Source organism: Anomaloglossus baeobatrachus, chromosome 4 (assembly GCF_048569485.1).
Source record: "Anomaloglossus baeobatrachus isolate aAnoBae1 chromosome 4, aAnoBae1.hap1, whole genome shotgun sequence".
In the NCBI taxonomy this organism is placed as follows: domain Eukaryota; kingdom Metazoa; phylum Chordata; class Amphibia; order Anura; family Aromobatidae; genus Anomaloglossus; species Anomaloglossus baeobatrachus.
The window spans coordinates 628,364,805-628,387,606 of record NC_134356.1 but is presented as its reverse complement, the minus strand read 5'-3'; the positions used below and the strand labels follow the sequence as shown (position 1 = coordinate 628,387,606).

At 51.5% G+C, this 22,802-nt stretch overlaps 1 protein-coding gene across 6 annotated transcripts in view; it reads right to left on the bottom strand.

Moving 5' to 3' along the window:
* The window catches only part of LOC142304199 (uncharacterized), a 111,868-nt gene extending 103,912 nt beyond the window's left edge, over positions 1–7,956 (bottom strand). For all 6 annotated transcript variants that reach the window (XM_075346352.1, XM_075346354.1, XM_075346356.1 and 3 more), the window contains exons 1-3: positions 7,876–7,956; positions 431–497; positions 149–245 (exon numbers count right to left, since the gene is read on the bottom strand). In XM_075346352.1, coding sequence (XP_075202467.1) covers positions 149–245; positions 431–497; positions 7,876–7,894 — 183 coding nt within the window. In that variant the 5' untranslated portion in view covers positions 7,895–7,956. The remainder of the gene's footprint in view (positions 1–148; positions 246–430; positions 498–7,875) is intronic.
* Positions 7,957–22,802: the final 14,846 nt, after the last annotated feature.

Genomic DNA, 22,802 nt, shown 5'->3' with positions numbered 1-22,802 from the left:
ACAACTATATCAGCCGTGTACATGAAAACGAGGCCATAAGCATGGGCACTAAATGGATACATTCGTGATACTGGAACACAAGGAGTAATGTTGCCAAAAAATGTAATCGCGACCATGAATTACCACTGGGATCAAAAGGAACACTTACCGTGACTACATTTTGGTCAAATGACTCGAATCCACCCATAAAGGAGTCACTAGGCGTTTCAAAGGTATCGGCAAAGTGACCGTAATGGAAAAGAGGTCTGGAGGGAAGAAGAAGATGACACATTACACATATACGGAGCTTCATGGGAGGGGGAAAGGGGGGGGGGGGGGGGGGGACAGGCCCCGGAATGGAGCTATATAAACCTCCCCCAATCAGTTCTTCCAGCATCACAGACAATTTAGCTTTGTTATGGGGAAGTGTGGATACAAGATGCCAGGCTACCTGATGTGGCGTGGCCCGTTTCCACGGAAGTTCATAGGTGGACGTGAAAATCTATAAGCTGGACGACCTAGAGAAAGAGGTGAAACGAAAAATAAATTAAATCATCACCCCTCAGTTAAACAATCAAGAACCAAAAAAAAAAAAATAAAATAAAGCATATTTGGTATTGTTGAGTGTGTAAAATTGTACTGTCAGTGTCAGTAACACTTCCCCTAAGGAAAATGCAGTCAAAAAGATCAAAAACATGATATAAACCCAAAAATGAAATTAATAAAAAGGTCTCCCAACAACAAAACACAACAAACCTTACATGACTAGTTGGACAAAATAAATATAAAAAAAGATGACTCATGAATGGGTTAAAGGGTTTTTATCTTCCTCCTCTGCAGGAGCGCACCTCCCCAACCTCCTGTTTGATTAAAAGGGGCTCTCTGGTCTCATAAGAAAAGCTTGCAGACAGTACTATGGGCGGTCACAGGCCCTCTAGACTCTCCTTCGCTTCTCAATGTGCAGGTGGAGGAGTCTAGTTGGCAGGTGGCCGCCCACTCACAAGGGGAGAACCATGAGAGTCACATATACAGCAACTGCAGTTTTCCTTTTGGACTGGAAAACTCCTTTAACAGCATGGATCATCAGTGTTGTTGCGTCACTGACCCAAACTCTGCTTTCTCCGATGTTGCAAGAAGACACAGCTTTGCCCGAGTAGGATCGGAGGATCCTGAAGCTGGGCAGATCTTTGAGGCATCAGAGCACTTACAAGCTCTACTGGAAAGAGCTTGTAATTGCTGCGCTCCCTGCCGAGGACACCGACCCCTTTGACAGACTGCAGCGGTGGCTTGGAACCTAGGCAATGAACAGTAAACAATAGAATGCTTTTTTTTTTATTTTTAAATTCCTCTACTTATGAGAATTTTTGTAAATAAAAAACAAAGCTGCAAGTTTTCAGTGATTTTAAGGGGTCTGTACCGAGAGCTTGAGCTGAGGGGGCTCTCAAGCAGCGCGGTCAGTGCAGGCGATCATACGATCAGTCACGGCATAATCCGGACTTCTATGCTATACAGAACCCCAGCATCATCTACACAAACCCTATAAAGAGGCTCTTCCCTGACTTTTGGAAGAATTTCCTGCTCTGTTGCTCCATAAATACATTTCTGCTCAAAGACCCTGGTGTATCTGTTTCAATATTATTTTTATTGAAGACCCTGGTGTATCTGACAGTTCGTACGGTCGCCCGTTGCTAACGACCGGGTGAAGGGTCACTTATCACTGGAGCACTATTAGATATGTATTTAGGACCCCGATTCTGGCCGTCTGAATGGTCACCCATTGCTAGGTGACCGGGTGAAGGGTCACTTATCACCGTCGCTCCATTAAATATGTGTCTATGGCCCCCCGCTCTGGCCGTCCGTACCATCGCCCATTGCTAATGATCAAGGTGCAGGGTCACTTATCACTGGCGCTCCATTACTTGTGTATCTGACCGTGTTCTGGCCGTCTGTACAGTTGACCATTGCTAGGGGACCAGGGTGCAGGGTCACTGACCACTGGTGCATCTGACCCCGCTCTGGCCGTCCGTACTGTCGTCCGTTGCTAATGACTGGGGTGAAGGGTCACTTATCACTGGAGCACTATTAGAAGTGTATCTGACCCCGCTCTGGCCTTCTATACTGTTGCCCATTGCTTGGTGACCGGGTGAAGGGTCACTTATCACCGGCGCTCCATTAGATATGTATCTATGGCCCCGCTCTGGCCGTCTGTACCATCGCCCATTCCTTGGTGATCGGGGTGACGGGTCACTTATCAACGGTGCTCCATGACACGTGTATCTGACCCTGCTCTGGACGTCTGTACGGTCACAGTCACTGGTCACCGACGCTCCATTAGACGTGTATCTGACCCCGCTCTGCCTGTCTGTACGGTCGCCCGATTCTAGGTGACCGGGGTGAAGGGTCACTGGTCACTGGCACTCCATTAGACGTGTATCTGACCCCGCTCTGGCCGTCTGTATGGTCGCCCATTCCTAGGTGACTGGGGTGCAGGGTCACTGGTCACCGGCGCTCCATTAGACGTGTATCTGGCCCCGCTCTGGCCGTCTGTACGGTCGCCCGTTCCTAGGTGACGGGTCACTGGTCACCGACGCTCCATTAGACGTGTATCTGACCCCGCTCTGGCTGTCTGTACGGTCGCCCGATTCTAGGTGACCAGGGTGAAGGGTCACTGGTCACTGGCACTCCATTAGACGTGTATCTGACCCCGCTCTGGCCGTCTGTATGGTCGCCCATTCCTAGGTGACTGGGGTGCAGGGTCACTGGTCATCGGCGCTCCATTAGACGTGTATCTGGCCCCGCTCTGGCCGTCTGTACGGTCGCCCGTTCCTAGTTGACGGGTCACTGGTCACCGACGCTCCATTAGACGTGTATCTGGCCCCGCTCTGGCCGTCTGTATGGTCGCCCGTTCCTAGGTAACTGGGGTGCAGGGTCACTGGTCACCGGCGCTCCATTAGACGTGTATCTGACCCCGCTCTGGCTGTCTGTACGGTCACCCGTTCCTAGGTAACTGGGGTGCAGGGTCACTGGTCACCGGCGCTCCATTAGACGTGTATCTGACCCCGCTCTGGCTGTCTGTACGGTCGCCCGTTCCTAGGTGACTGGGGTGCAGGGTCACTGGTCACCCGCGCTCCATTAGACGTATATCTGACCCCGCTCTGGCCGTCTGTACGGTCGCCCGTTCCTAGGTGACTGGGGTGCAGGGTTTAGTGGTCACCAGCGCTCCATTAGACGTGTATCTGACCCCGCTCTGCCTATCTGTACGGTCGCCCGATTCTAGGTGACTGGGGTGCAGGGTCACTGGTCACCGGCGCTCCATTAGACGTGTATCTGACCCCGCTCTGCCTATCTGTACGGTCGCCCGATTCTAGGTGACTGGGGTGCAGGGTCACTGGTCACCGGCGCTCCATTAGACGTGTATCTGACCCCGCTCTGGCCGTCTGTACGGTCGCCCGTTCCTAGGTGACTGGGGTGCAGGTTCACTGGTCACCGGCGCTCCATTAGACGTGTATCTGACCCCGCTCTGGCCGTCTGTACGGTCGCCCGTTCCTAGGTGACTGGGGTGCAGGGTCACTGGTCACCGGCGCTCCATTACACGTGTATCTGACCCCGCTCTGGCCGTCTCTATTGTCGCCCGTTCCTAGGTGACTGGGGTGCAGGGTCACTGGTCACCGGCGCTCCATTAGACGTGTATCTGACCCCGCTCTGGCCGTCTGTACGGTCGCCCGTTCCTAGGTGACTGGGGTGCAGGGTCACTGGTCACCCGCGCTCCATTAGACGTGTATCTGACCCCGCTCTGGCCGTCTGTACGGTCGCCCGTTCCTAGGTGACTGGGGTGCAGGGTTTAGTGGTCACCAGCGCTCCATTAGACGTGTATCTGACCCCGCTCTGCCTATCTGTACGGTCGCCCGATTCTAGGTGACTGGGGTGCAGGGTCACTGGTCACCGGCGTTCCATTAGACGTGTATCTGACCCCGCTCTGCCTATCTGTACGGTCGCCCGATTCTAGGTGACTGGGGTGCAGGGTCACTGGTCACCGGCGCTCCATTAGACGTGTATCTGACCCCGCTCTGGCCGTCTGTACGGTCGCCCGTTCCTAGGTGACTGGGGTGCAGGTTCACTGGTCACCGGCGCTCCATTAGACGTGTATCTGACCCCGCTCTGGCCGTCTGTACGGTCGCCCGTTCCTAGGTGACTGGGGTGCAGGGTCACTGGTCACCGGTGCTCCATTACACGTGTATCTGACCCCGCTCTGGCCGTCTCTATTGTCGCCCGTTCCTAGGTGACTGGGGTGAGCGGTCACTGGTCACCGACGCTCCATTAGACGTGTATCTGACCCCGCTCTGGCCGTCTGTACGGTCGCCCGTTCCTAGGTGACTGGGGTGCAGGGTCACTGGTCACCGACGCTCCATTAGACGTGTATCTGACCCCGCTCTGGCCGTCTGTACGGTCGCCCGTTCCTAGGTGACTGGGGTGCAGGGTCACTGGTCACCGGCGCTCCATTAGACGTGTATCTGACCCCGCTCTGGCCGTCTGTACGGTCGCCCGATTCTAGGTGACTGGGGTGCAGGGTCACTGGTCACCGGCGCTCCATTACACGTGTATCTGACCCCGCTCTGGCTGTCTGTACGGTCGCCCGATTCTAGGTGACTGGGGTGCAGGGTCACTGGTCACCGGCGCTCCATTAGACGTGTATCTGACCCCGCTCTGGCCGTCTGTACGGTCGCCCGATTCTAGGTGACTGGGGTGAGCGGTCACTGGTCACCGACGCTCCATTAGACGTGTATCTGACCCCGCTCTGGCCGTCTGTACGGTCGCCCGTTCCTAGGTGACTGGGGTGCAGGGTCACTGGTCACCGACGCTCCATTAGACGTGTATCTGACCCCGCTCTGGCCGTCTGTACGGTCGCCCGTTCCTAGGTGACTGGGGTGCAGGGTCACTGGTCACCGGCGCTCCATTAGACGTGTATCTGACCCCGCTCTGGCCGTCTGTACGGTCGCCCGATTCTAGGTGACTGGGGTGCAGGGTCACTGGTCACCGGCGCTCCATTAGACGTGTATCTGACCCGCTCTGGCTGTCTGTATGGTCGCCCGTTCCTAGGTGACCGGGGTGCAGGGTCACTGGCACTCCATTAGACGTGTATCTGACCCCGCTCTGGCCGTCTGTACGGTCGCCCGTTCCTAGGTGACTGGGGTGCAGGGTCACTGGTCACCGGCGCTCCATTAGACGTGTATCTGACCCCGCTCTGGCCGTCTGTACGGTCGCTCGATTCTAGGTGACTGGGGTGCAGGGTCACTGGTCACCGGCGCTCCATTAGACGTGTATCTGACCCCGCTCTGGCCGTCTGTACGGTCGCCCGATTCTAGGTGACTGGGGTGCAGGGTCACTGGTCACCGGCGCTCCATTAGACGTGTATCTGACCCGCTCTGGCTGTCTGTATGGTCGCCCGTTCCTAGGTGACTGGGGTGCAGGGTCACTGGCACTCCATTACACGTGTATCTGACCCCGCTCTGGCCGTCTGTACGGTCGCCCGTTCCTAGGTGACTGGGGTGCAGGGTCACTGGTCACCGACGCTCCATTAGACGTGTATCTGACCCCGCTCTGGCCGTCTGTACGGTCGCCCGATTCTAGGTGACTGGGGTGCAGGGTCACTGGTCACCGGCGCTCCATTACACGTGTATCTGACCCCGCTCTGGCCGTCTGTACGGTCGCCCGATTCTAGGTGACTGGGGTGCAGGGTCACTGGCACTCCATTACACGTGTATCTGACCCCGCTCTGGCCGTCTGTACGGTCGCCCGTTCCTAGGTGACTGGGGTGCAGGGTCTCTGGTCACTGACGCTCCATTAGACGTGTATCTGACCCCGCTCTGGCCGTCTGTACGGTCGCCCGATTCTAGGTGACTGGGGTGCAGGGTCACTGGTCACCGACGCTCCATTAGACGTGTATCTGACCCCGCTCTGGCCGTCTGTACGGTCGCCCGATTCTAGGTGACTGGGGTGCAGGGTCACTGGCACTCCATTACACGTGTATCTGACCCCGCTCTGGCCGTCTGTACGGTCGCCCGATTCTAGGTGACTGGGGTGCAGGGTCACTGGCACTCCATTACACGTGTATCTGACCCCGCTCTGGCCGTCTGTACGGTCGCCCGATTCTAGGTGACTGGGGTGCAGGGTCTCTGGTCACTGACGCTCCATTAGACGTGTATCTGACCCCGCTCTGGCCGTCTGTACGGTCGCCCGATTCTAGGTGACTGGGGTGCAGGGTCACTGGTCACCGGCGCTCCATTAGACGTGTATCTGGCCCCGCTCTGGCCGTCTGTACGGTCGCCCGATTCTAGGTGACTGGGGTGCAGGGTCACTGGTCACCGACGCTCCATTAGACGTGTATCTGACCCCGCTCTGGCCGTCTGTACGGTCGCCCGTTCCTAGGTGACTGGGGTGCAGGGTCACTGGTCACCGGCGCTCCATTAGACGTGTATCTGACCCCGCTCTGGCCGTCTGTACGGTCGCCCGTTCCTAGGTGACTGGGGTGCAGGGTCACTGGTCACCGACGCTCCATTAGACGTGTATCTGACCCCGCTCTGGCCGTCTGTACGGTCGCCCGATTCTAGGTGACTGGGGTGCAGGGTCACTGGTCACCGGCGCTCCATTACACGTGTATCTGACCCCGCTCTGGCCGTCTGTACGGTCGCCCGATTCTAGGTGACTGGGGTGCAGGGTCACTGGCACTCCATTACACGTGTATCTGACCCCGCTCTGGCCGTCTGTACGGTCGCCCGTTCCTAGGTGACTGGGGTGCAGGGTCTCTGGTCACTGACGCTCCATTAGACGTGTATCTGACCCCGCTCTGGCCGTCTGTACGGTCGCCCGATTCTAGGTGACTGGGGTGCAGGGTCACTGGTCACCGACGCTCCATTAGACGTGTATCTGACCCCGCTCTGGCCGTCTGTACGGTCGCCCGATTCTAGGTGACTGGGGTGCAGGGTCACTGGCACTCCATTACACGTGTATCTGACCCCGCTCTGGCCGTCTGTACGGTCGCCCGATTCTAGGTGACTGGGGTGCAGGGTCACTGGCACTCCATTACACGTGTATCTGACCCCGCTCTGGCCGTCTGTACGGTCGCCCGATTCTAGGTGACTGGGGTGCAGGGTCTCTGGTCACTGACGCTCCATTAGACGTGTATCTGACCCCGCTCTGGCCGTCTGTACGGTCGCCCGATTCTAGGTGACTGGGGTGCAGGGTCACTGGTCACCGGCGCTCCATTAGACGTGTATCTGGCCCCGCTCTGGCCGTCTGTACGGTCGCCCGATTCTAGGTGACTGGGGTGCAGGGTCACCAGCGCTCCATTAGACGTGTATCTGACCCCGCTCTGCCTGTCTGTACGGTCGCCCGATTCTAGGTGACTGGGGTGCAGGGTCACTGGTCACCGACGCTCCATTAGACGTGTATCTGACCCCGCTCTGCCTGTCTGTACGGTCGCCCGTTCCTAGGTGACTGGGGTGCAGGGTCACTGGTCACCAGCGCTCCATTAGACGTGTATCTGACCCCGCTCTGGCCGTCTGTACGGTCGCCCGTTCCTAGGTGACGGGTCACTGGTCACCGACGCTCTATTAGACGGGCCAATCATTACTGGCCCCCATACTCACACAGCAGAGCACAAGGTCTACCATGAACACTTTTTGGTGTTGCCCATTTGGAGCAATTCATCTGTGAGTGATTACACTGCACCTCTACATTAGCAGTAGGACCACAAGGCACAGCATGCCCTGCCAACCCCAGGCCTGCCTGTGTAATCTTACAGAGGTAACTCGGGTTTGCAGCCCCCGTCTCCGGTCTGTGCAGGGTCTTGTGACCTGTAGATATGTGCACGGACTATATTCCAGGTTACAGTCTCACCCCATCTTCCAGCCTCCATCGCCTCCGCGTTGTTTCGAGCTCCCCTTCCGAATTTGGACACTACGCATGCGTGTACATTGCTTGGCCACATTCCATTCCGATTGGACAGTTCTCCCGCCCATCAACCTAGTCATCGAACGCTATTGGTTGCATCCCGGATGGGACGTAAGGAAAGCGGCTTGACGTCTTTTTTCCCACCATGTTTATTGTGGAACGTTTTACGTTAAATGTAGTCACGTGGTCACAGGAACCTTTCATGTCCTGACTGCTGAGAATAGTCGGCCTCCAAGCGTGCACCTTATAATACCGCTACATAGTGCCTCAGTAACACCAGGGTTATTATGGAGGCAAATCTAAGAGTCGGCCTCTAAGCGTGCACCTTATAATACCGCTATATGATGCCTCAGTAACACCAGGGTTATTATGGAGGCAAATCTAAGAGTCGGCCTCTAAGCGTGCACCTTATAATACCGCTATATGATGCCTCAGTAACACCAGGGTTATTATGGAGGCAAATCTAAGAGCCGGCCTCTAAGCGTGCACCTTATAATATCGCTATATAGTGCCTCAGTAACACCAGGGTTATTATGGAGGCATATCTAAGAGTCGGCCTCTAAACGTGCACCTTATAATATCGCTATATAGTGCCTCAGTAACACCAGGGTTATTATGGAGGCAAATCTAAGAGTCGGCCTCTAAGCGTGCACCTTATAATATCGCTATATAGTGCCTCAGTAACACCAGGGTTATTATGGAGGCAAATCTAAGAGCCGGCCTCTAAGCGTGCACCTTATAATATCGCTATATAGTGCCTCAGTAACACCAGGGTTATTATGGAGGCAAATCTAAGAGTCGGCCTCTAAACGTGCACCTTATAATACCGCTATATGGTGCCTCAGTAACACCAGGGTTATTATGGAGGCAAATCTAAGAGTCGGCCTCTAAACGTGCACCTTATAATACCGCTATATGGTGCCTCAGTAACACCAGGGTTATTATGGAGGCAAATCTAAGAGTCGGCCTCTAAACGTGCACCTTATAATACCGCTATATGGTGCCTCAGTAACACCAGGGTTATTATGGAGGCAAATCTAAGAGTCGGCCTCTAAACGTGCACCTTATAATACCGCTATATGGTGCCTCAGTAACACCAGGGTTATTATGGAGGCATATACCAGCTCTGTCCTCGCCTATTGTACCATCACCCATTCCCTGTAGACTGTGAGCCCTCGCGGGCAGGGTCCTCTCTCCTCCTATACCAGTCTGTCTTGTACTGTTAATGATTGTTGTACGTATACCCTCTTTCACTTGTAAAGCGCCATGGAATAAATGGCGCTATAATAATAAATAATAATAATAATAATAATATCTAGGAGCCGGCCTCTAAACGTGCACCTTATAATACCACCATATAGTGCCTCAGTAACGCCAGGGTTATTATGGAGGCATATTTAAAAAGCGGCCTCTAAGCGTGCACCTTATAATACCACCATATAGTGCCTCAGTAACGCCAGGGTTATTATGGAGGCATATTTAAGAGCCAGCCTCTAAGCGTGCACCTTATAATACCACCATATGGTGCCTCAGTAACGCCAGGGTTATTATGGAGGCGTATCTAAGAACCGCCCTCTAAGCGTGCACCTTATAATACCACCATATAGTGCCTCAGTAATGCCTATATTATCATTGAGGCATATCTAAGAGTTGGCCTCTGAACTTGCACCTTATAATACCGCCATATGACAATGTGGTGCAGCTGAGTGTCAGGTGAAACAGGGTACTACATCTAACCCCGTATTCCTGGAAGACCAGTGCCGGTAAACACCAAAACACACACACAAACCACGCCCTTTTCCCCAGACTGGGTGACAGGCTAGAAATGGACTTGACGGGTGGTCACCTATTGGCTGGGACGCATCCAATCCACTAGTCAGAAACCTGGAAGGAGGAGGGGCTAGTCAGTGGAGTGGACGAAAGACGGACATCTTGTCACACAGATAGTGAACAGACAGTCAGTCAGAAGTTGACGTGCTGACGGAAAGTGTAAAGAGACTACTGAGTAAAAAGGAGTACGGTTGCCAGGGAGAGTACGGCGAGAGTACTCACTGGACCGAGCACCGACGGGGTACAGAGCCCTAGTTCAGGAAGACGCTTCAGGCTCACCTGATAACAATCTGCCCGGTGAGAGGACCATTAAGGACCTTACCGACGTTAGTGTCCGGGTACAGCAGCAGAGAGGGAACCTGGGAATGGGGACAGAGGTCCAACACAAGAGAGGTTCAAGCTGTCTGCCATACGGGCCAGGATGGAGATAACAGGAGGGGACCCCAAAAACGCTCCAAGCCACGGGGACCCACTAACTACTACAGGGTGCATGGGAGTAAAGCTCACCAGTTCACTACACCGGCACTGGAACAAAGGGAATACCGGATTGGTAAAGACCAGCACAATCCGCGTAGCAGCAACTCCAAACCAGTGAGTAAAGCACAAGTTATACCGCAGCCCCTGTGTTGTCTGAATTCTTCCTACACGTCCGCACCAAAATACTACAACCACCATCATCCTCCCCTGGGGCCTAGCTCTACTTACGGAGAGACATCACACCTAAGCTGCCCAATACCAGTGAGAGACTACAGCGCCGATGTTCCCCATATAGCCACATACCGCAAGTGGCGTCACGAAAAACTCTTTATTTTTCCCTTGTACAAATCCCCTTTTAAGCGAACCCCAGGGTCACGGAACTGAGCACCAGCCACCCACTGACACATCCCAGTAATATACAGCCCAGGATCGAGTACCCCAAATCCCTGGGGTGCGTCAGCTTGTTTTTGGACCATTCTCTAAACTTAACCATATTTTTAACACAAAGCTAGCAGTGAACATACCCCTAGCCAGTCCATACTCACCTACAGCCGTCTTCACCTGCTATCGCCACCGGTCCTGTCGTTCTCCGGTGATATGTAACCTGCCAGCAGCTCGAGTTCATGGAGCCAAAGGTCAAAAATCAATACAAATCTATGCGAGCCTCATTCTGGCTCTCTTAGACTTGCATTGAGCGCTTTTAACATAACTTCTGACTTGCGGCCAATCAGAATGTACAGTCACAAGATGTCATCAGACACTCAAAAAAGGTGAAGACGGTGGCAGATGAGTTTAATACTGGGGTCTGGAGGCTTACATTTAGAGCGCCTTGCAGCTACATGTTGTCCAGGCACCTGCCTTAAGGGAAAGGTGCCTTAAATACCTGATGCCTCAGTGCTTCCGGGTTAGGGCATACTGTCCCTTTAAGAAATGGGGTGTGTCCTCACGCGTGCCCTAAGGACACTCCCCAGAGACCTATGCGGCATGTGCACACATCAGGAGTCGGTGGCAGGAGTCGGTGACAGAAAGGTGAGAATGCTACTGTCCCAGCCCCGGGAAGAGGGGCAGGATAGTGCGTGGATTAGTGTACCCCCCTCCTTACATCCCTCCTTTCCAGGAATCTCTGAAGGAGAAGAGAGGCTTTAATATTTTCCTTTGGCTCCCATGACCCCTCCTCAGGACCAAACCCCTTCCAGTCCACTAAGTACTGTAGTAGGTTTTACCACAAATCCTTTTTACAGCGAGGATGACTTTTACCTTAAAGGTGTCTTCGGACGGGGACCCCCAGTTGCTCTACGCCACGGGGACCAGAAGAAGGTAACAGAGTACTAAACTGGCACTGGGACAAAGGGGACCTGGATGTGAAACCAGTCGGCCTCGGGGAAGCTGTTACCATCAACCAGCAGTGAGTAAAACCCAGTTGCACTATACCTCTGTGTGGACTACCTTCTTCCGACGCCCATCACATTACCCATCCTCTGGGGCCCGGCCCTGCTTGCGGATGGCCTACCATCCAGGCGGCAATTAACACAAGCCCCAGTAGTGACATTCTGCAGCGGTGGCTCCACATACAGTACAGACCAAAAGTGTGGACACACCTTCTCATCTCTAGAACAACTATTAAGAGGAGACTTTGTGCAGCAGGCCTTCATGGTAAAATAGCTGCTAGGAAACCACTGCTAAGGACAGGCAACAAGCAGAAGAGACTTGTTTGGGCTAAAGAACACAAGGAATGGACATTAGACCAGTGGAAATCTGTGCTTTGGTCTGATGAGTCCAAATTTCAGATCTTTGGATCCAACCACCATGTCTTTGTAGAAAAGGTGAACGGATGGACTCTATATGCCTTGTTCCCACCGTGAAGCATGGAGGAGATGGTGTGATGGTGTGGGGGTGCTTTGCTGGTGACACTGTTAGGGATTTATTCAAAATTGAATGCATACTGAACCAGCATGGCTACCACAGCATCTTGCAGCGGCATGTTATTCCATCCGGTTTGCGTTTAGTTGGACCATAATTTATTTTTTCAACAGGACAATGACCCCAAACACACCTCCAGGCTGTGTAAGGGCTATCTGACTGAGAAGGAGAGTGATGGGATGCTACACCAGATGACCTGGTCTCCACAGTCACCAGACCTGAACCCAATCGAGATGGTTTGGGGTGAGCTGGACCGCAGAGTGAAGGCGAAAGGGCCAACAAGTGCTAAGCATCTCTGGGAACTCCTTCTAGACTGTTGGAAAACCATTTCCGGTGACAACCTCTTGAAGCTCATCAAGAGAATGCCAAGAGTGTGCAAAGTAGTAATCAAAGCAAAAACTTTGAAGAACCTAGAATATAACGCATATTTTCAGTTGTTTCACACTTTTTTAAGTATTTCATTCCACATGTTTTAATTCATAGTTTTGATGCCTTCAATGTAAATCTACAATTTTTAGAGTCATGAAAATAAAGAAAACTCTTTGAATGAGGAGGTGTGTCCAAACGTTTGTTCTGTACTATATATAGCCGCAAGACCGCAAGTGGCGTCACATACAAACATTAACCTAAATCCCCTGTAAATACACCCCATTACAAAAAGGGCCCAGGGCACAGAATCGGGCAGCGGCCACCCCAGTGACATTCCCAAGAGAGACACTGCCCGGAACAGAGTACCCCATATCCCTGGGCGTGACATATATATGTATATGTGTTTCATCATTTTATATTAAGCTAAGTCAGCATTACGAAAATTCTTATCATCAAAAAGTCCCAAATCTGAGCGCAGACCAGACAATGGGTGCGGTACACAAATCTAAGCTCCATTTTGAGTCAGTCCTGCTATTTTTGGTTATATTTATGTATTACTATACTACTGAATACTGTCCATAACACTGAAGTCTGCCAGAGCATTGCTGAGTCCGAAAGGCATCATCCGATACTCATAATGGCTGTCCCAGGAATTGAAGGCTATCTTCCATTCATCTCCAGACCGTATCAGGACGAGGTTGTACGCACCATGGAGATTGATTTTAGAAAAAATCCTGGAACTTCAGAGCTTGTCAAACAATTCTGGTATGAGCAGCAACAGATATTTGTTTTTGACAGTAATTTGAGTGAGGCCTCTATAGTCGATAGATTGCCGAAGAAACCCATCCTTATCTTTACAAAGAAGAATCTAGGTACAACTGGTGAGAAAGACATTTTGGATGAAACCTTTTGCCAGATTTCCTTAACATACTCGAATATACAGGTGCAGCTCAATAAATTAGAAAATCATCAAAAAGTTAATTTATTTCAGTAATTAAATACAAAAAGTGAAACGTATATATTATATAGAGTCATTACAAACAGAATGATCTATTTCAAGTGTTTGTTTCTGTAAATGTTGATGATTATGGCTTACAGCCAATGAAAACCCAAAATTCATTATCTCAGACAATTAGAATAATTACCACAAAACACCTGCAAAGGCTTCCTAAACGTTTAAAATGGTCCCTTATTCTGGTTCAGTAGGCTACAAAATCATGGGGAAGACTGCTGACTTTACAGATGTCCAGAAGGCAGACATTGACACACTCCACAAGGAGGGTAAGCCAAAAAAGGTTATTTGTAAAGAAGCTGGCTATTCACAGAGGGCTGAATTCAAGCATATTAATTGGAGTGTTGAGTGGAAGGAAAAAGTGTGGTAGTAAAAGGTGCACAAGCAGTTGGGATAACCACAGAAAGAAGAAAAGGCCATTCAAAAATTTGAGATTCACAAGGAGTCAGTGCTTCAAGAGGCACCACACACAGACGTATCCAGGACATGGGCTACAACTGTCACAATCCTTGTGTCAAGCCACTCATGACTAATAGACAAAACCAGAAGCGTGTTACCTGGGCCAAGGAGAAAAAGAAGTGGACTGTTGCTCAGTGGTCCAAGGTGTTGTTTTCAGATGAAAGTAAATTTGACATTTCATTTAGAAATCAAGGTCCCGGAATCTGGAGGAAGAGTGGAGAGGCCACAATCCAAGCTGCTGAGGTCTAGGGTGAAGTCTCCACAATCAGTGATGGTTTGGGGAGCCATGTCATCTGCTGGTGTAGGTCCGCTGTGTTTTATCAAGACTAAAGTCAGCACAGATGACTACCAGGCTTCCCTCTCTCCCGACAAGCTTTTTGGAGATGGAAATTTCATTTTCTAGCAGGACTTGGCACCTGTCCACACTGCGAAAAGTACCAATACCTGGTTTAATAACATTATCTCTGTGCTAGATTGGCCAGCAAACTTGCCTGACCTAAACCCCATAGAGAATTCCTGGGGTATTGTCAAGAGAAAGATGAGAGACCCCAGACCCTGCAATGCAGACGAGGTGAAGGCAAACTGGGCCTCCATGCCACGCCGCATTGATGTAGTAATTCATGCAAAAGGAGCCCCGACCAAGTATTGAGGCATTTATTGTACAAACTTTTCAGTAGGCGCCAAAATTTCTGAGTTTAAAATAATTTTTTCAGTTGGTCTTATTCAATATTCGAATTTTCTGAGATAATGACTCTTGGGTTTTCATTGGCTGTAACCATAATCATCAACATTAACAGAAATAAACATTTCAAATAGATCTCTCTGTGTGTAATGACTCTATATAATATATGCATTTCCCTTTTTTTATTGAATTACTGAAATAAATTAACTTTTTGATGATATTGTAATTTATTGAGATGCACCTGTTGCACGGGTCTCAGCCTGAGGCAGAGGGTAAATACGACCGCATGGAGGAGTAGACCCAGGGAGAAGGTCAATAGGACAGTGACATGGTTTATGTGGCAGCAGAGTCTCGGCCTCTTTCTTGTCAAAGACGTCCACATAGCCCCAGTAGGCGGATGGCAGACCCAGAAGATTAGAGGATCTCACAAGTGGCCAAGCAGATTGCATGGAAACAAGACAGCTTTCATGGCAGGAGTGACCCCACCTGAGCACGTCTTCAGATCTCTAGTCCAGAACCGGTTCATGCTTCCGAAGCCATGGGAGGCCCAGTAATAGTGCAAGCAACATTCCCGGTAATGCGTGGAAGGCGATTTTTTTTTCCCCAATGCAGCATTCCCACACAAAGGTCTACTTGCATGGTAATTAGTTGGATAGCCTAGGACAGCAGCTTTATATTCACAGATAGTACAGTTGTAGAAGTTTGAAGCTGAAGAACGGGAATCAGTTATCGAACCATTATGGCCTGCTGTATGAAATTCCCATTGCTACAAGAGTCCAGAAGGACAGTCATATATAGTGGTGGAGAGGACTTGCTCTCACCTAGTGTAGCGTCTCATACCCACTCTAGGCTGGGCAGTTTCCCAGCTTCTTAGGACAGAAGTGGATTAGGTGCATAGGATTTCTGCAATAGAAGCACCCCTCTCCGATGCGAAGGATCTCACGGTGGGTCTTCGCCGGATGCACTTGATACACTTCCATAAGCTCGACAGGAGTCGCGGAGGCTACAGGTAGCGGCATGATGGGCCTCTAGAATGAAGGAGCCAGGTGCAACAACCTCTTATCCCAGTTCGCCTCTCTAGATTGCTCTTAGAACCGAAGGTTGATGCACATAGCCAGTGATACTAGGTCGTCCAGAGGAGATGGCACATCTCAACCAGCCAGGTTATACTTTATCCTTTCAGACAGTCTTTCCCAAAATATAGCCATCTTTCCTTTGTTATTCCAGCCCAGTTTGGAGAACAGGGTGTGGAAACAGGCAGCATAGTGGCCTACAGTGAGACTTCCTTGGCGGAGTCTGAGCAGCGAATATGCGGTCAAAGACACCCAGCCTGTCGAACACCTTGCAGAACATCTGCAAGAAAACTAGCAAGTTTTTCTATGATTAGAACATTCCTCTCCCATAGTGGGGTGATCCAAGACAGAGCTTCGCCACACAGGTGCAACATCATAAAAGCCACTTTGGTCAAGTCCAAGATGAACAAAATCTGCAAAAGTACGAAGTCCAGGGAGTACTGGTTTATGAAGCCTCTTCATAGTTGGAGATCACCGTCAAACTGTGAGAAGATGACAGATGAAGACCTTTAGCTTGTAACTTGATTTATTGTTGGGGTAAGAAATGCAGCTGGTACCTTGTTTGTCAGGTACATGGCTTGTAAGTGGGTATCCAGTGAGTGAAGATGAGTCAGCATACAGTCCTGCTGCTCACATTGCCAGACCTCCTCTTGCTGAAGGCTGATGAACTGAGCCGCACTGGTACCAGCGGGATACATGGCCGTGGCAAACTGTAATGTTCGCAGGGACTCCATTGGACCATAAGCACTGATCACTGACATGGAGGAGCAACCTGAACAGCTACTGAGTTTTCACTAAAGCCACTAGAGGTGGGGATAGGCTAACATGCAGGCAGGATGATTACGGTGCCCTGGCAGCTGGCACCATGGGTATATACACCAATAGTCTATGATAGTAGGAACAGCAGCATAGGTTCAGTCGAGATGGGTAGTTGCGGTAGCCGAGATGAGTATTTGCAGCAGCGGCCAAGATGGATAGTTGTGGCAGCAGCAGCCAAGAGGGGTAGTTGCAGCAGTGGCTGGTAACATAGCAGTGGCCGATGTTGACAATTGCAGCAGTAGTAGTAGCTTTTAATAGTTGCAGCAGCAGCAAAGTCGTCATGCACTGCAATAAAGCACACAATGCAATAACAGCCACGGCAGCACAGAGACCCGAGAACTATTAACGTTAGGAACACGCTGCCCAGGCACCTTCCTTAAGGGGTAGGTGCCTTAAATACTTGATGCCTCATGGCCATAGGCCGAAAGGTACTTCTGGGTTAAGGGGCATACTGGTCCTTTAAGAAATGGAGCATGTCCACGCGTGCCTTAAGGACACTCCCAGGAGACCTGTGTGGCATGCACAGGCCCCGGGACTCAGCAGCAGAATTCGGGAACTGTGTAGGCGCTGCTGGGTGGCCGTGAAGGAGGGGCAGGACAATGCAGGACACCAGAATGGGTGTTAGACTTTATATTCTCATTTTGTGCAATGGACAGCACTCTGACCATATATTGATGTATTAACACCTGACAAGCTAAGGATTTCTTCATCTACATTACTACAGAACTACTATCGGTAGATGTACACATCACCAGGATCACTAATAGTACATAATAATAATAAATGTTATTTACATAGCACCAACATATTCCGCGGCACTTTACAATTAAACAGGGATATTTACAGCCAATAAAACAAAATAAAGTAACACATAGTTCAGCATTTAAAGGAGGAGTGAGGGCCCTGCTCGTAAGCTTACAGTCTTTGGGGAAATAGGGTAACACAGTAGGTAGAACATGCTTGTTGTGTCTGGTCCCGCCATTATTATGATAAATAATGGTTTTCATATAAAGCTGTATTATCCGCTCATTAGCCATTAACTGTATAAATGCACATACGTGCTGTTGGTTGTATGGAGAATGTGAGGACACATGAATAGGAGAGAGAAGGTTATGATTAACATTTAGAAGAGATTTGCCGTGACGTGGCGGGGTAGCTCAAGAAATTGCAATTTTTTTGCCAAAAATCTCAAATTTTAGTACAGTTTGGAATTTTTAGTGCTGTAGTGCACATTTAGTGCTGGCTTTCTTGTTTTTTCTTCATTGAATTGGTCGGTGGCTGACCCCCACCTTGCCGTGCACCCCAATTTGGGTTGTATTCCACCTGTCTTGATTTTGGCAATCGGTGGCTGTTCACATTCAGTCATCAGGCCCGGTCCACAGGCTATTTACTTCAAGCAGCATTTGCTTGGGCCTGTCCCGCCCACAGCCATGATTCAGTCATGGGTATGGGATTGAAAAACACCAAGTAAGTGCTGCTAAGAACAGTTCTACTTTTTTCACATGTGAGGCCGTATGGCATATTTTATATAAACATATTTTAGAGTAGGACTGCCCCAAAGAGATTTGCCGTTACGTGGCGGGGTGTCTCAAGAAATTGCATTTTTTTTTTACCAAAAATCTAAAATTTTAATAATAAATACAGTTTGGAATTTTTAGTGCTGTAGTGCACATTTAGTGCTGGCTTTATTGTTTTTTAACATTTATTAGGCAGGAGCAGGGAAGAGTTAGGTTAGTAAGTTGAGATGAGAAGCTTGTCTGAAGAGATGTGTTTTTAATGCACATTTAAAAATATGGGAGCTAGATATTAGTTGCATCGTTTGGGGTAGTGCCGTCAAGAAAGCTGGCAGAGCACAAGGTTCAATGTTAGTCTAAGATCAGTTGCGGAACGGAGTGCATGGGTTGATAGACAGATTGAGATATAGGGTGGTGCAGAACTGTGGAGAGCTTTGTTGGTGAGAGATATAAGGCTTTATTTCTTTGTCGCTCCATTGGGAGACCCAGACAATTGGGTGTATAGCTTCTGCCTCCGGAGGCCACACAAAGTATTACACTTTAAAAAGTGTAACCCCTCCCCTCTGCCTATACACCCTCCCGTGCATCACGGGCTCATCAGTTTTTATGCTTTGTGTTGAAGGAGGCACACATGCACACAATGCTCCACATTTTAGTCAGCAGCAGCTGCTGATTATATCGGATGGAAGAAAAGAGGGCCCCTAACAGGGCCCCCGGCATGCTCCCTTCTCACCCCACTGAGTCGGCGGTGCTGTTAAGGTTGAGGTACCCATTGCGGGTACACAGGCAGGAGCCACATGCCGTTTTCCTTCCCCATTCCTTAGGGGCTCTGGGGAAGTGGGATCCTAACCGGTCATCCAGCCACTGGGACCGGGCTCCCTCCGCAGCCCCTGGGGGAATCTGCCGGACAGGAGACGGAGTATCGTCAGGGACATGGCCCTGCATCTACAGGTACTCTGTGTCCCCGTTGGGACTGTGCATGAAGCACCTTGGCCTCAGACGCAGCTGCGACTGCGGTGTGGATTTTTTGTCTGGGACTACCGCGCCGACCGTGCCTGTTTGTCGGCCGCGATTTTTACTTTAGTCCCCGGCTTTTGCGGCCTAGTGTGTTAAACTCCCGCCCCTGAGCCTGCCAGTCAGGGAGAAAGGCGGGACGGTCGGTATGATGCCGACAGTGAGGGCTGGAGCACACTTCGCTGTCCTCCGCCCCCCTCACTGATCACTATGGGCCACCAGGTTCCCGCACTTTTGCGGTTCCGCCCACGGCTCTCTCCTCCCCTCAGAACGCCGGCAGCCATTGTTATAATTCTGCCGGTGGAGGATCTCAGAATCTGCTCAACACTGCTCTGGGAGAGGGGGATCCTAACCGGTCGCCATGCTCTGGGACCGGGCTCCATCCGCAGCCCCTGGGAGATTCTGACGGACAGGAGACTGGACATCATCAGGGACAGAGCCCTGCATCATAAGGTACTCTGTGTCCCCTGAGGGACGGTGCATGCAGCATCTGTGTTACAAATGCCGCAGCGGTTGCTGAGTGGTTTGTGAGACTGGGACTACCGCGCCGACCGCGCCATGTTTGCCGGCCGCGTTTTTAAATTTAGTACCCGGCTCTTGCGACCTAGTACCATATACTCCCGTTCTCGGGCCTGCCAGTCAGGGGTAACGACGGGACGGCCGACTGGACGTCGGCAGGGAGGGCTGGAGCATACGTTGGTATCCTCCTTCCCCCTCACTGAGCACTGTGGGGCACCAGTTTTCAGGTGCTGACCCCCCTTGGTGCCGCAGTGTATATATATATGTTTATTTATATGGTATATGATCTCACTGTTCGGCAGCATTATTTGCCTTTGGCTGTATACCCTCACTGATTACTCTGCGGACGACATGCTGTTGTCTGCTCTTAAAGAGAAAGGGTGCCAAGGTACTGGCTTATTTTACAACCTGTACCTCTTGTGCGGCTATATTACAGGCAGGTTCAACATACCCTCATTGTGTACAACGCTTGGCCCCGAGGGCACTCACTCAGCCGGAGCCTCCGGCACTGGTGGGATCCTCGGCCAGGTGGTACCGCCGGTTTCCACTGCACAGATGACAGGGACAGAGTTTGCATGTTGGAATCAGCAAATCTCTGAGTAGCTTTCACATTCAAGGACTCAGTCTATGGACAGAGGGTCTGATAAGATACTGGAAGCCTTGCAGTCCAGACCGATAACACAGGGACAGGGAGCTGTGAGTTCATCGCTCCCGGGTCCCTCTGGGTCGGTACAACAAGGGGCTCCTGGGGTAACACCCAGATCCCACGGTGAGAACTCCGTCACGGACCGCGGCCTTTGATAGGCTAAGCGGGCCCGCTGGGAACCTTCCCCGACTTCATCAGGAGTGCGTGTTTCGATCACTCTAACTCCAGAGGGGCCGTCCAAAAGCACAGAACTTTACGGACAAACGCTTACTAAGCGCCTTATTGACACGCGTTACCCTTTTCCCCCCTGACGTTGTTAAGGGTTGGGCTCAGTGTCACAGGGTGGATTCTCCAGTCCCTTGGCTGGCGGCTAGATCCGTAGTATTAGTGGCAGATGCCATCTCTCACGAATGCCACTGATAGGCAAATAAAGCTTATGATGAAATCCATCTATGAAGCCATAGTCGCATCTTTTGCTCCAGCCTTCGCAGCCGTGAGGGCACTCCAAGCTATCTCAACTTCTCTGGCTGAGATTATTGCGGTTGCACGTACCTCTGCCCCGCAGGTTGTGTCCTTCACTTCTCAGGCGTAGGTTCTTTCATTCTACGCCATGAACGCCGTTCCTGGACTCTGCGAGCCGTACAGCGGTAGCATCCACCAATTCGGTGGCAGTCTGCAGGGCCATGTGGCTACGTGAATGGAAGGCAGGCTCTGCTTCCAAGAAGTTCTTAACCGGTTTGCCATTTTCTGGCGAACGTTTGTTTGGCGAGCAATTGGATGAAGTTACTAGACAGTCCAAGGGAAAGGTCTCGTCCTTGCCCCAGTCCAAAGGTTTCGGTCTTTTCGGTCCTCAGCAAGTTCCGTTCCTCCACGTCCAACAGGTCAGAGGAGGGCTAGAGGAACTCTTCTGCATGGCGGTCTAAGTCACAAGGCGGCTTCCTCATGACTTCGGCCTCACCAAGACCGCGTCCTCGGTCGGTGGCAGGCTCTCCCGCTTTTGCGACGCCTGGTTGCCACATGTCCAAGACCGATGGGTGAGAGACATTCTGTCTCACGGTTACAGGATAGAGCTCTGCTCTCGTCCTCCGACTCGTTTCTTCAAAACATCTCCGCCCCCCGAGCGAGCCGATGCACGTTTTCAGGCGGTGAACACTCTGAAGCCTCGATGTCACAAGGAGACTTCCTAGCATCAATTGACATCAAGGATGCTTATCTCCATGTGCCGATCGCACCCGAGCTTCAACGCTTCTGCGTTTCGCCATCAGGGACGAACACTTCAGTTCGTGGCACTGCCATTCGGCCTGGCGACAGCCCCACGGGTCTTCAACAAGGTCATGGCAGCAGTGGTGGCGGTCCTACAAGGGCCACTCGGTGATCACTTACCTAGACGATCTTCTAGTCAAAACACCCTCCTGGGTGGCATGTCAACACAACCTGACCATTGCTCTGGAGACTCTCCAGGGGTTCGGGTGGATCATCAAATTTCCAAGGTTAAAACTGACACTGACCCAATCACTGACTTGCCTCGGGATGGAGTTTCATACTCTCTCAGCGATAGTGAAGCTTCCGCTGCATAGTCAGCGTTCACTACAGACAGGGGTGCAATCTCTCCTTCGGGCCCAGTCACCCCTTGAGGCGCATCATGCACTTTCTAAGGACGATGGTGGCAGCAAGGGAGGCAGTTCCCTTGCGCAGTTTCGTCTGCGTCCGATTCTATCGGACACCGCAAATGGGACAGGAGGTCGACGTCCCTAGACAAGAACGACTCTCTTTCCCTTGCGGCAAAACCTCTCTTCAGTGGTGTCTTCTTTCCACTTCCTGGGCGGAGGAAAAATCCTCCCGGCCCCCAGCTGAGGCTGTGGTCACGACGGACGCGAGTCTGTCAGGGTGGGGAGCGGTCTTCCTCCACCACTCGGCTCAGGGAACCTGGACTCCGACAGAGTCCTCCCTTCAGATCAATGTTCTGGAGATAAGGGCAGTGGATCTAGCCCTAAAGGTGTTCCAGCGGTGGCTGGAGGGCAGGCAGATCCGAATTCAGTCGGACAACGCCACGGCGGTTGCGTACATCAACCACCAGGGCGGCACACGCGCAGTCGTCAAGCCTTCCGTGCAGTTCGGCGGATTCGGCTGTGGGCGGAAGCCACAGCCTCCACCATCTCCGCAGTTCACATCCCGGGCGTAGAAAACGGGGAAGCAGATTTTCTCAGTCGCCAGGGCATGGACGCAGGGGAATGGTCTCTTCACCCGGACGTGTTTCTAGAGATCTGTTGCCGCTGGGGAATGCCGGACGTCGATCTAATGGCGTCTCGGCACAACAACAAAGTCCCGGCATTCATGGCTCGGTCCAAGGATCACAGAGCTCTGGCGGCAGACTCGCTAGTTCACGACTGATCGCAGTTTCGACTGCCTTATGTTTTTCCTCCTCTGGCACTACTGCCCAGAGTGTTACGCAAGATCAGGTCAGACTGTCGCCGCGCCATCCTCGTCGCTCCAGACTGGCCGAGGTGATCGTGGTACCCGGATCTGTGGCACCTCACGG